The sequence below is a fragment of the Onychomys torridus genome, chromosome 6, assembly GCF_903995425.1.
Source record: "Onychomys torridus chromosome 6, mOncTor1.1, whole genome shotgun sequence".
Classification (NCBI taxonomy): Eukaryota; Metazoa; Chordata; class Mammalia; order Rodentia; family Cricetidae; genus Onychomys; species Onychomys torridus.
In genome coordinates this window covers 107,969,373-107,983,927 of record NC_050448.1, presented here as the reverse complement: position 1 = coordinate 107,983,927, position 14,555 = coordinate 107,969,373, and the positions used below count along the sequence as shown (strand labels likewise).

At 39.6% G+C, this 14,555-nt stretch overlaps 1 protein-coding gene across 1 annotated transcript; it reads right to left on the bottom strand.

The window, feature by feature from the left end:
- Window positions 1-700: 700 nt before the first annotated feature.
- Gimd1 (GIMAP family P-loop NTPase domain containing 1) lies at window positions 701-10,582 on the bottom strand. The gene is made up of 2 exons (XM_036189659.1): window positions 10,190-10,582; window positions 701-961 (listed from the first exon to the last, which is right to left on the bottom strand). Exons 1-2 carry the CDS (start codon window positions 10,580-10,582, stop codon window positions 701-703), a joined length of 654 nt encoding a protein of 217 aa, XP_036045552.1.
- Between the last annotated feature and the right edge of the window lie 3,973 nt (window positions 10,583-14,555).

Below are 14,555 nucleotides of genomic sequence, written 5' to 3'. Positions count from 1 at the left end.
TTTCTTGAAAATGAAGAAAATTCATTCATTTTTACTTGTATTCAAATATAATGAGAGGTTCATAACCTACAAGAAAATTTTCTTCATTTTCACAAAGTACACACCCTATGAAACTGTGTCCAAACCAGGAAATAGCATTATCAAAATCTCTGAAGCTACCCCACAGCATCCTTTTGCTCTCCTGATCCCCAGCACGTCTACCTCCAGAATAGTTAGGTAGCATTAGTTTTGACTGTTTCTGAGCTTTATATAAATGAAGTCATTAAACACACTTCATGTCTGGCTTCTTTCTCTTGACATTGTAGTTAAACAGTTAAGTCTACTGTTACAGCCAACTGAGTTTGTTCATTTTTATTACTGTAACACCTCATTGTGTTAATATACTACAATTTGCACATCATTCTATTAATGAATATTTGGACAGTTTTCAGTTCTTAACTATTATGAATGGTGCTACCATGAGCATTCTTGTATATGTATCTTAAGGCACAAATGTACACTTTCTGTTGGATAAATACTTATGAATATAATTCTGACATCTTGAATCCTTGATATTAGTTTTTATTTTCAATTTTCCAAAATGGCTATACAGCAGTACAGGGAATTTTCTTTCTCAATATTCATGTGAACAAAGGCAGATTTTAAAATCAGATTTCCAGACCCTAATTGATACCCAGTGCTCTTTCTTTTCACTTACATTTTATGTAAAACTAAGAACTTGATAATGATTTTCTTTTATAAATTCCATGATTCTTTCTAAGACTTTAATTCTTTGTTCATTGCACGAGTTTCCTTCTTCATACAGGAAAGCATACCTCTGCCGAACAGAATTTAGCAAAGTTAACAGTGTATCAGAAGCCTCGTGCAAATATTCATCTTCACTGATCCCTGCCTCTTCTATTTTTTCTGCATGGGTAAAAAGAACAGCAGTGTAATTCTTCCAAGAATCTCCCAGAAGTTCCTGAAAGAGAGAGAAGTTAAATGACCGTTTGCCTTGGACTCTGTTCCTCAAACATGAGCAAAGCCATTATTAATCCAGTGTCATTAGCCAACACATCCATGTGTCATGATATTTCTGAAAGCTGATATATGTAATAAGAAGTGGCTATGAGCTCAAGTGTTGTTAGCACATTGAGGAAGATGGATGAGGTTTCTGAACAACAACAAAAGGCTTTATTTGCTGTTTTACTTTGCAGTTATAATTGATTTGCAAAAACTTAATGCTGCAGAGCATCTGGCTACACTGACTGTCGTGTGGCCAGCACTCAGTAGTTGCTCATACTTACTTCACAACCAGACCCCGTTAGAACCACCCAGTTCCTTTAATTCGTGCTACCTTGAGTAAGGCAATTGTTACAGCATCTTTTTTTTTTTTTTTGTCATGTTATCACCACCAAAGTATCACCACTAAGGGATTAAAATGACATAATCTGGTTATGCTTCATTGATTAACTAGATGACAAGTAACAGAAAAGCTAAGATCAAAATCCATTTGGTGAGTTGGAACAGCTACACAAGATTACTGTAATTCTCATGCCTGGAATCAAAGGCAATTTATCAAATGGCTTCTTGTAATGTGCTTGAAAAGCACTGAAGACTGTTGTCCCTTTGTTAGTGACATGTGCGAGTTGGTTGTGCAATAAATTCTTCCTTGATTAGTGGAAATTAGCTGATATAAAGCAGAAACCATGCCATGTGGCATATTGCTCATCCAATGTAAAAGGCATCTGGGAGTAACCATTAACTTCTGAATGTTTCCAAACTTATATGAAATCTTCACCAACTGACAGTAAAGTAACATTTTCTCCCTTCTATATGCTCCCATGACTGAAATATTTACCAGTTTGTAACACTTTTATTAAAAATATAAAATGCCTGTGAATGAATACAAGAGATAACAAGGACTTCTATCTAGAAGAGAGCAAACAGAAAAAAATGAAGAGTTCATGCCCGATATTATTCTAAGCTTTCAAAATGGGCAATCTCTTTTAGTCTCCTGCCTCCTCCCCCACTCCCCTCCTTTTCTCTCTCATTTCAGTTTGGTTTGGTGTGATTTGAGTTTTCTGAGACAGATTCTTCCTCTGCTCCCCATGGCTGACCTCAAACATACCAACCCTACTTTTGCCTCCCTAGTGCTGGGTTGGAGGCAAGCACCTCCATGCTTTGCCATGCATAACTTTTTGATGTTCAACATGAATCTTTGCCATAATACTATTACTGTTCCTGTTGTGACATTGAAAACTGACACACGGAGAGGTTGAACTATACATTAGTAATGTTGTCATTGAAACAGGAAAGCTACGTCTCAATGTATACAGCAAATACATGGTTGGTGTTCATGGTGGGGTAAAATGAAGGGAAGGGTGGGAGGGAAGGATTAAAGAAAAGAGGAAGTGAAGGAAGAAATTAGGACAATCGGGTCTAATATGAAAACTCTGAGACAGGGATTTTAGAGATGTCTATGGCTATGAATACTAATTACAACTCCTGGCAACAGTCTGGCTTTTATCAGAGCCATTTATTTATACATACGTCACCAAAACTTAGTGACCTCTTTGAAGGCACGGTCTGTGGCTGTATTGTCATCCCAGGGTTCCAGCACACTGTTAATTCTTGACAATATCGGCTGAATATTTGGGAATTTGGATCCTCTTTGTTGAGTCAAACTGCAGGCTTAGTTAGTCTGGTTTTGGGAGTTCAGTTCTGAATTTTATTCTCTGGGACACAATCCTGTACTCCTGAGTTTTATAGCTCACTGTGGTAGATTTCTTACAGTATGTGCTTTCACTCTACATTCAGAGCAAATTTCTGTAGGGATGAGTCTACCTGTTTGCTCTTACCTAATCAGAATTTGTCTACTTACATTGCAGAGTTACAGTTCCCCGAAAACATCCTGTACCTCATCAGAATTTATCTACCTACATCACAAGAGTCACAGGTTCCCCTAAAACATCTGTACCTCATCAGAATTTGTCAGCTTACATCACAGAGTTACAGGTCCCCCTAAAACATCCTGTTGCAAAAAACCCGAGCCAACTTTTCAGGATCAGTCTATCAGACATTATCTTAACAGTAAATACATAAGGATTGTTCATAGCTGAACTTCATTTGTCACATTCTCATGTGCTTTTCAATCCAAGTTCATTCAATTCATGTTTGCTCAACCACTAAAGACCATACCTCTATGAATCAAAATATCCATCTGATGTCAACAACGCATGGCATGTCAGAATAAAGGATATTCGTAGGACTCTGTTGTGCTTGCAGTGTGCTGTACATATCTCTGATCGAGAGGAGACACAGGTGGCAGTAAGAATGAACGGTGACATTAGGGTTGAACTGTGTCCTCCCCCTAATTCATATGCCAAGTCCTAATCCCCAGTCCCTCAGAATGTGACCTTATTTGGAAAGAGTGTCATAAAGATGTGATTAATTTAAGAAAAAGTCATTAGGTTAGCTCCTGATCCAAAATTATTAATGTCCTTATAAAACAGAAAAATTTAAACAGAGACACAAATATAAGGAGAAGGTCATGGACCCTGGAAATAGTCATGTACAGGAGAAAATAGTCCAGGAGAAGGCCTGGGACACATCATTTGCTTGCGGCTTTCAGAAGGAACAAATCTTGCCAAATCTGTGATTTCAGACTTCTGACCTAAGAGACAATAAATACCTGTTATTTGCTACAAAGGAATTAGAATAGGCCTGCAAGATGGCTCAGGGGATAAAAGTGCTTACAGTCTGAGCCTGTTTGTCTGAGTAACACTAAAGCCTCATTGGGAGAAAGCTTGTTCTCTGAGAACAGATTCTCTGGCTTGGGTAGAGACCTAATGTCCCAGCTAGGCCAGGCCAAAGGACCACCCCTTGGAAGGTGGACTCACCTAAGCTATGCTAAAGCAATAGGTGAAATAATTTTCTTTTTAATGAGATGCTGTGTCTTTCCCAGAATCCCCAACTCACAGTGCAGTAGCTTACCAGGCCATGGCCATGCTTCTTTTAGTCTCTTTTAAAAGTATGCTCTCCCTAACACTTGGAGCTTCCCCAGCGTTTGGAGTCTTTCTTATCTTTCTCTAAAGATCCCTCCCACCAAGTGGTTGCTTTCCTACCATATGTCCAACTTCCACACTGGCTTCAAGGGCACGGCTTTTTCCTTCTCTCCTCCATTCCACTCCTTCAAGTAGCTGCTGAGGTTCGCAGCTTAACTGCTCTGATTTGTTTTTTTAACTCTAAAATAATTGCCCTTGAGCTTTTGTTTGAATCATTCTTAAATTATATTATTGAGACTAAGATCCCCAAGAAGGGACCTGGGTTTCCCTTGTTTCAGCAAGCCACCATAAAAGGGTCCCCAAATTCCAGTAACTTGATGACCTGAGTAAGATCCTCAGGACTCCTGCAAAAGCCGAGTTGACCTCTGACCTCTACACTCATACTATGGCGCCTGTGCGTAAATACATACACATAGTCTAATAATGATGATGATAGATAATAATAAAATAAAGAATTAACATAATGCAAGAGTAGGGATTGTATGGTATTGGAATCTTATTTCCACTCAGGTCCAGATACTGACCCTTGATCACATTCGGATCTCAAAGTTTCTCACATTTAGAGCCTTGGTGTACCATTACTGCGCCATACTGATTGTCATGATACTAAGATGTTTATGTACAAGTTTGTAAATAAATTGTGCTCTTAACCCTTGGGCACCACCAGATCCACCATCCTGATGGCTTTGGTTGGTACCTAGACCATACCTGCCAATAAAATAGTTCTGAGTTATCATCATAATAGAAGTACATGCTGAAAATACTATTTTGTACAACATCCCTTTCTGGAGGTATATATCACAACATGATTCTTTTCTTACAAAGTTAGTACTTTAAAAAGTAACTAGCATAATTCCCTCAGTTCCTGACTTTCTGCAACAACATGCCTTCCCCTCTTTTCCCCTTCAGGTGGTTCCTATACTTCAAAGTTATCTCATTCAGGACAGATGAGTGGAAGCATGGAACGCCATGCCACTCACAAGCCCAAGTGTTCAGCCACGAGGAAGTCCTTAGAGACTGGTAATTTTTTATGAAAGGATACTTATCTCTTAAACTGTGAGAGAAAATCCACTTTTGAGTTATGGCCCAAACCAGAAATGAATGGCTGATTTACTTTATAATCTTTAGATTGGTCTCTGGCCAGAAAATCATTGAAGGTTTAAAAATAGTGTCACTTGGCCATAGCCATCATGTCAGTGGCCAAGCATGTTCTCTGTGGACAATGAACAACCATAGCTGATCAATGGCTCAAAAGAAATTCAAGAGCAGCATAAGTAAAAGTAATTTATCTAGTGTGAATCACTGAAATATAGTACTAAGCCAAATGAAAATGCTACAACCACAGATTGCTTGGTTTCATGGTGCTCACAGGTATGAATCCATCTAGTCCTTTTGGGACAACTAGTTAGAATATAAACTTTGTTTTCCAGGAATGGTTCATTTTCTCAGGACATCACCAGCCCTGCCCCATTTGTTTGTGGTTGATGAAATCATAGCATCTGGACTTTTTAGGGGGAAACTTTAGAAAAAAAGCCAACAATTACATCAGCTGAGAAAAAAAAAAGTTATCATGGAACAAGAGGGTTGTGTGTTTGTGTGTGTGTGTGTGTGTGTGTGTGTGTGTGCACGCGCGCACGCACGTGCGTTAGTCCCTTGCTCTCATCCCTCTTTAAAGTGCCACATTTTCCTTTCCAGGTAGTCAAAGCTGAATGAAAACTCTTCAAGTCAGATTCAGGGAATATTCAGCACTAGAAAGCATCCATCCAAATCGCCTCATTTTAAACATGAGAGTATTAAGGCCTTGTGATGTTAAATGGCTTGATGGAAGTCACATGGTCACATCTCTGATTATTGGCAGGCCTTATGAAAGGTTAAGAAAGGTCCCTGCCTGTCAGAGACTTGACTAATCATAATATAAAATGATAATTCCCACAGCTAAACACTTCGGTGCACTTACGTGCCAGTGTCTTAGTTGAAGGATTTACTACTGCTGAGACCAGGTCACAATCCAAAAGGAAACCCGTTAAGTAGATACTTTCATCACTTGCTGCTAACCAATGAGGTTCAGAGAATTTACTTGCCCAAGGTCATGGTGCAAACAAGCAGCTAAGAAGGAGCCTGGACACAGAAACCATGTCCTCCACCTCTGTAATAAGCTAGCCCTCTCGGGTTCACTCGAATGAGTGCTCATCTCCGCATACCTGAGCAGCAGTCATAACAGTGCTGCCTAGCCATTTTCAGTGGCTCCCTTTGAGCTCAGTGCTAAGCATGTCAGATTTACTAACACTAGTGTGTAGAAGTCTTTAATAGCAATAAAATCAGCATCTTTGGTGATATGACTGAGAAAGGCTAGTAACATTAGGCTTATCTTTGAGTAAGTTTTAACTGCTAATAGACCCATGAGATTTGTCTAGTATGTGCAGGCCCATCGCTGGCCTTTGTGAGACTGTTGTGTTATGAGCACCCACCAGCAACATCAACAGCTGAGTGGTTAATTCTAAGACAAAAATGTATTCTTGAAGCCTGCTTGTTCATAATAGTAATACTGCCCATGTTTGTACAAAAGAATATAAACTCCAGTCAGTTCATAGGTTCAGTCCCCAGAGCGACTTTGTCTCCCTCATGCTGGGTCTTTATTGGAGGAGACTGTATTATGTTTTCTCTGATATATTTATGGATTTTCTTCTTAACATTCAAATAATATTCCCACTAACACTCACATGACTCCTTCCTTTCCTTTCCCATTTTGGAGGATACAACTCACTGACATCTTTAGTATGGACCTAATATAAATAAAGAAAAAGATCATTTGGAGGAATGCTTTAATCATCACAGCTGGCAGCCTGTGACAAATTTTAAAGCATAATCCAGAAGACAACAGAAAGGCACAGGATAGTCAAGGCCAGTCCTTCCATGCCAGGACTCCCCGCTTACCCGGAAAGGGAAAGGACAGTTACTCCATTCTCCTTGTTTATCAGCCAAGAAGAAAACGAAATCCAGGGAATGCCTGGAACCATGAACCTTAACAACCCCTTAAACAGCTGCTCTTGGTCCTGTCGAATATCAAGACATCTGGCAGCTGCTCCTGATCTGTGAGCACACACAGCTGGCTGCCATGGTATCTGAGGCACCTTCAGGAAGAAAGTCATAAGCTTTCAGTCTGGGCCTCAGAGGCCATCACCGGAAGAGCAAGAGGGACCCCAAACAGGTCTGAAACAACTTCCAGCACTCATGGGCCACTCTGAGGACTGATAAGTTCTGTCTGCTGATATTCAGAAAAAAAAAAGAAATTATTTATTCTAGAAAAAAACAAAACAAAACGAAACCAGATCTGAGATCTGAGCTTTTGTCCACACCCATCTCCAGTTGGTCTTCAACTCCTGACAGACAATGACTTAAGGAAGGCAGCTTTTCGAGAAAGTTATGCAGGTCCCATTTCAAAAGAGACAAGTGTGAGTTAAATTGCCTTGTAGCACAACAGTGGGTTATAATGTTCTGTATACTAACATTGGAAGAATCTATTTTCAAAATGTATAATATTGAAATCCTTTTGGCCCCAGCATAGTGTACCACAGGGAAGAATAATGAGACATATGGAGACAGTCAAGGTGGCTTTGGGAAGGATTGTGAATTTACTGAATTTATGGAAAGCAGCCTTAAGTGGATATTAAATCTGTTCTTCAAATTATCCTGATGTTTGGGTGTAAGTTTCCTGCTACTTGATTCCCACCAGAAATGCTTTGAAATACAGGTTTTAATACTGTTAGAGCTGTGTCATTGCCTTAGAGTTCATATTGTGTCTTACGCACATCATCTTGTTTACTGTTGACAACATGACTTGAATCTTCAGGAGTTGGAAGGTGAGTGATTTGCTCTTGTCACTCTAAGTTTCCACTACTACTTTCCTGTAATTACACACATGGCTTTACCCCAAACTTTACAGACACGCTCAACCACTGAGAAACAAAATGTGTGTCTGCCATTTGGGTCAATCTTTTGTCTTAAATGTTACTTAAAGGGAGAAAGTCCTTTATCTGAACACAACTAGATAATCAAGAACTAGGCCAGAATGAAGCAGGTCAATGAATAATTTCTAGGAATTGTAAGTAACAGTGTATATAGGCCTTTCCCCTACACTATTCCTTGTAATATTTATATATACACTCTATTCCTCCAAAGCCCTTCTCCTTACCTAGCTCCTTTGCCGGACTGTCTAATAAATAAAGCCCTGGACTTAGCAACTAATGATAAATGAACAAATAAATGAATATAAATAAATGCAGCATGTATTATTTAGGTTCTGTCTAAAGTCTTTGTAGTTCATGACTGGAATGGAGATTTTTCTATGGCTGCTGTGGCAAGAAAACATGGGAAATTGCAGATTTCTTTCTTGTATTTACACATTGTGTATCTGCCATTTGGATCAATTTCCTGTTAAAGGGGTAAAGTCCTTCATCTGAACATCTGTCATAGCTATAAGTAAACAAAGGCACCACAAAGAGAGTTAGGTGTAGCCTCTGACCTGGCCTGGGATATTCTGTGTACAGTTTCCCCTCAGTGTCTGTGGGAGAATGACTCACTGCCCCAGCATTTAGCAAAACCTGTTTGTTCTCAGGTTACTTATATAAAATGGTGTAGTATTCATATAACTTATGCTCAGTTCCTTTATAATACTCTAAATGATATCTAAATTATACTTAGTATAATTCTAACAGTACAATGTAAGTACTGTCCTACATTATGCATGGTCTTCCTGCAACATTTACTTTGATAATAAGTCTTGCATAACTCCTCTTATACATTACACTACTTTGGAGTTAACACCATTGTCGTTTCTGACGTTTATTTGCCTCTTCTAGATTATAAGCTTTTTGTAATAGGGTCTCCTGCCCCTACAAGTGCTCAGCACCATTAGTGGGTAAAAATGCATTTGTTGATGAATTATAGTAAATTGTCCCCTTTGATGTGTGTGGGTATTTCAGTTGGTAGTTTTTTACCCACCTTTGTGGTGGAATTGTGTTCCCCAAAATATTGTGCATGCTAATAAACTTATCTGGGGTCAGAGAACAGAACAGCCACAATATTAAGCATAGAGGTTAGGCAGTGGTAGTACATGCCTTTAATCCTAGCATTCCAGAGGCAGAGATCTACCTGGATCTCTGTGTGTTCAAGGATACAGCCAAGCATGGTGACTCATGCCTTTAATCCTAGAAAGTGAGCCTTTAATCCCAGGGAGTGATGGCAGAAAGCAGAAAGGTATATAAGGCATGAGGACCAGAAACTAGAAGTTTTTAGCTGGTTAAGCCTTCAGGCTTTCGAGAAGCAGTTCAGCTGAGACCCATTTGGATATAAGGACAGAGAGGCTTCCAGTCTGAGGAAACAAGATCAGCTGAGAAGTTGGCCAGGTGAGGTTGGCTGTGGCTTGTTCTGCTTCTCTGATCTTACAGCATTCACCTGAATACCTGGCTCCCAGGTTTGATTTTATTAATAAGAACTTTTAAGATTCATGCTACACACCTTGTTTTAATAAACCTATATAACAACATGGAAATGCAGACATGCAAGTCTCACTCTTGAGATGCTATTTCAATATTCATGGGCAGATCTGTGTTTTTAACAAGTTGCCCGGCTGATTCTGGTGCAGATAGTCCGAGGGTTACATTATACAGACTTACTCAAGGTCAAGGTTCTTAAGGATTTAAGGCTTACCTTCTGGAAATTAGTGTCTAGAAATTTCTGTCTATGATCCAAAACAGTGGTTCTCAATTTGTGGGTTTTGACCCCTTGCTGCTTCTTGTCAGGCATCCAGTGTATCAGATACAGTGTAAACACATTACAATTCATAACAGTAGCAAAATTACAGCTATGAAATAGCAATAAAATAATTTTATGGTTGGGAGTCACACATGAGGAAACTGTATTAAAGGGTCACAGCGTTAGGAAAGTTGAGAACCATGACTCTAAAGGAAATTACAAAATAGAACCGGTAGAAAATCAAGTCATTTTTTACTGACTATTGCTATAGGGCTAGCACTTTGTAGCTCAAGTATCTTTTGAGCCAGTTTGTTCCTGGGCCTTGCCTATGCAGATAATGCCCCCCAGATGGGGATAATGGTGCCAATATAATTGCACCTTTGTATTACCTGGATCAACTGGACTGGGTTAGGTGTTTCCTGTCCGAAGAAAGGCACATCAGCTCTCTGGACCAGCAGAGCAAGATGGAGACCCTCTTGTCCAAAGTGATGTGCCAGGGCCTTCTTGACCTCCTGCTTCACATGTTTCATGCTCAGCTTGCTGTGTGGATACCCTGGAGTGTCCAGTACCTGTATCTGCAGGGTTACTGCTTGTCCCCCTCGACGCATGAAGCTGTGGAGGAGACGGCTCCGGCCCAGGTGGCAGTCTTCGGTTACAGAGCCTGGAGAGAAACTGCTGTAGAAGTCAGCACTTCCCAAAAGAGTGTTCCCTGCAGCACTTTTCCCGCTCTGAGTCCTGCCAAAGACAGCCACATTGATGGTCATCTTGTTGGTGTCCGTCATAGCTGTGGGTAAACAAGAGCACCACGAAGAGAGTAAGGTACCTAGACTTGCCCAGTATGTAGCCTCTGACCTGGCTTGGGATACTCTGTGTACAGTTCTCCCTCGGTGTCTGGGGGAATGACTCACTGCCTCAGTGTTCACCCAAACCTGCTCATTCTCAAGTTACTTATACTCATACAGGTATGAGCCACCATGTCCAGCTCCATTCAGTATTGTATTATTTAATTTTTAAAAATCAGACTTAGAATTAAAAGTGATTCTAATATAGTTTTAAAGCACACGGTTTTAAAGTAGTAAGAGAAAGAGATAATTGAGTGTGTGTTTTCTGAAAGAGAATTGCCTGTTCGACATTTTAATGGTGTCCACCACTTGCTCATTTCCTCACTCCCTGAATGTACAAGTGCCAACTGTGAAACTCCCTCTTCCCTGCTTCCAGAATCCTTTTCTCCTAGGAAACATAAATGCTGCTGAAGACGGCTATTGCTTCTCCTTATGAAACATTGTTTTACAACCGAGAAACAATCTAATGGAAAGGAGAGCTTCTTGTAATTTCTGCTAGGAAACAACAAGTCATTGCATGGCTGATCACTGGAAGTGTGGACTCTTTGACAGAACTCTGCAGTTCATTTAGGAAGCAGAAGAACTTACATTTGAAGAACCTGTATGGTATGGTGTTAGTTCTCATGCACTACAGAAGCCTTAGAGCATTTTAAGGTCATTGGTCACTTTCATTGATTGATGAGGAGAACTACTGGCAAACTGTCAGTTGACCTCAATTTGCTGAATCATAAATAAAGATACTTCAACATGTAATAGATTATTTTGCTTGTGATCTGGTGTTAAGTAGCCTACTTGTTCCTGAAGGTCCCTCACCCCAGTATTTTCAGATCTTATCACAAATACCTTCAAGGAACCACACAGTTGAACAAAATGTCACTGGTTCCAGCGCCCCTCAAGTACATCTCAGCTCATGCAGCTCATTTCATGGTGTCACCAACATTGAGTTCCACTCATTGCTGTCTATCCTGAATCACAGATCTAACAGATTTTAAAACCAGCATGTGCCACTTACCTTTTGTGGTCTTGGAAACCTGTTCTTCACAGACTTCCTTGGAATTGTTACAGTGTATTCTTTGAAATGAACTTTAGTCTCCTGACTGCGTGGTACCAGCAGGGGACTGATACTACATTATTTTGCTTAGTTAATCTGTTACCAGACATCCTCTTAAAAGTGATTAGCTGTTGTCTTCTAATCAGAGCCTACTGATGTTACCTGACAGGCTTATAATTTTAACAGATACTTCCTGAAACCTGTTTCCAGAATTAGACTCTTTGATTGTGTTTCTAATAAATAACAAGGTTCCTACAGCAAAAGTATGAAACATTCTTGGTGAAAGTTTTAAGTTTTCCATTTTAATTGATAAATGCTACATCACTACTTTGTGAAAAATGCCAATAAACATATGTGTATAATAGTTACAGACTACATATCAGTATTTAATTCACAAATTCAAAATTTTATGAGAAAAATTCTCTAGTTTATTTCCATATACTTGAAATGCATCATCACCATCTTAACCTGTTAAAATCTCCTGTGTGCTTTTTTGAGGACATGCAATTTTCATAATCAAATAACCATCACTAACTAAGATGACATATTTAAGGTGGACAGTTAAGTGTAAGTTACCATTAAATAATTTTTCTTTAAAATTAGTTTTGTTTTGGTATTAAAAGCTCAAATTTGACTTTCTCCACTTCTTAGTATATATCCCATACTTCCCCAAACTTTTTCATGTTGCATATAAGATATAGAAGTCTCATTCTGATTACATTCTGGTCTTCTCCTATAGCTCTGAAGAAGTCTATTGAGTAGTTCTTTTGTGAGTGGAATCTGGAGACAGCTGGAACTTCTTCCAGTGTGGATCTGACAAGGAAGATGTGAATGGGCTCTATCCTTTGTGAGAACATTAGTTGTCTTGGATAGAGCAGAAAAGAGCTTCCCCCAGGTGGCAGTAGCAGCATGTTCCCTCAGAAGGAATTTTCAACTAGAATTTTGCTTCCTCAAAGTTTAAACTGACATCCAACAATCTACAACAACACATATTCATTGTAGGGTGGATTTTTTTTTTTTAAAGAATTGGAGAAAACAGGACTTTGTTTCTATGTTCTTTTATGGAAAGCAGCAAGCATACACAGACCCTAATTTTTTAGTATCTCACCTCCAAGGTCATAGCTTAGGTCATTTGCTGAATGCAGCAGCCCAGCCAAATGGTTATAAAAGGAAGAAGACAGTTCACAAGCATAGTTATACTTGTCATTGGATCTGCAGATTTTTAGACACATTGTCTAATGCAATATTAGTTTTGAGCCAATTTCATGGACTTACAGAGGGAAAATTTACTAATATTAAACTAGCAGTCTGGTCAATTTTCTTTCTGTTTGTTTTGAATTAGCGTAAAAGAAAATCATATTTTCACAGACTTCTAAATATCCTTTATTGGACTAAAAATTCATTATCCTTAAGTATGTGGTTCCAAGATTTGTGTTAGAAAGCAAAACTTAGCTACTTTAGGTAAATAAATAAATAAACAAACAAACAAACAAATAAATAAATAAAGTGGATCCTGAGAAAATAAGGTAAAAAAAAAAATCACAAAAAAAGCAAAAGCCAGTGTGCTGATTGTCGAAAGGGAAGAGCCAAAAAACAAACAAACAAACAAACAAAACAAAAAACACACAACAAGAACAACCAAAAAGAAAAAAAAAAACAAGAGTATAAAACCAGGAGGATAATGGGCTGTGGGCCAAGAATAGGATCTTCAGAATTATAGCCTGGCAGAATCTCCCAAAGTGGGAAACAGAAAGGACTCAGGGAATATTTCAGAGCAGAAATGGCGAGCATTCAGTTTTCAGTTCTTTGTATTTCTGGGTTGCAAAACTACCCACTTTTGCCAGGTGGCAGTAGCACATGCCTTTAATCCCAGCACTCGGGAGGCAGAGGCAGGTGGATCTCTGTGAGTTTGAGGCCATCCTGGGTTACAGAGTGAGATCCAGGAAAGGACAAGGCTACACAGAGAAGCCCTGTCTCAAAAAAACCAATAAAATAAAGTAAAATAAAATAATCACTTTTTCAATAAAAAGCACCAATGAAGGAAGCACCCTTGGCATGTAAGCAGTTGTTAGCAATCACTTGTTACACCGCTTTTTAATATGCTACTGCATTAAATCTTATAATAGTCATAATTTTAGAAACCCAATTAACGTTGGGATTGCTTTGCAACATTCTATTTTTCAATTTTATTCTATTTTATTCCTTTTTTCATTTATTTTGCATACTGACCACAGTTTCCCCTCTCCTCCCATTCTCTCCCTGAGCTCCTCCCACCCGACTCTCATCTTCCTCCCTCCCCATTCTCTCCTCCATTCGGAAGGGGGCAGGCCTCCCATGGGCTTGAACATGGCACATCAAGTTGAGGTAGGACCTAGCTCTTCCTGTTACATTAAGGTTGGGCGAGGCAATCCAGCATGTGGAACAGGTTCTCAAAAGCCAGTGAAGTGCCAGGGACAGGTCCTGATCTTAATGACAAGTGCCGTACAAACAGAGCAAGCTACCCAACTGTCACACACATGCAGAGGGCCTAGGTCAGTCCCATGCAGGCTCCCTAACTATTGGTTCAGAGACCATGTGCTCCCATTAGCTCAAGTCAGCTGTCTCTGTAGGTTCCCCTGTCATGACCTTGACACCCCCCCACACACACACACTCATACAATCCCTCCTCCCTTTCTTCATGAGGACTCCCAGAGCTCTGTCCAGTGCTTGGCTGTGGAATTCTGCATCTGCTTCCATCAGCTACTGGATAACGGTCCTCTGATGACAATTAGGGTAGTTTCCAATCTGATTACAGTGGAAGGCTAGTTCAGGCACCCTCTCCATTATTGCTAGAAGTCTTAGCTGGGATCATCCTTGTAGATT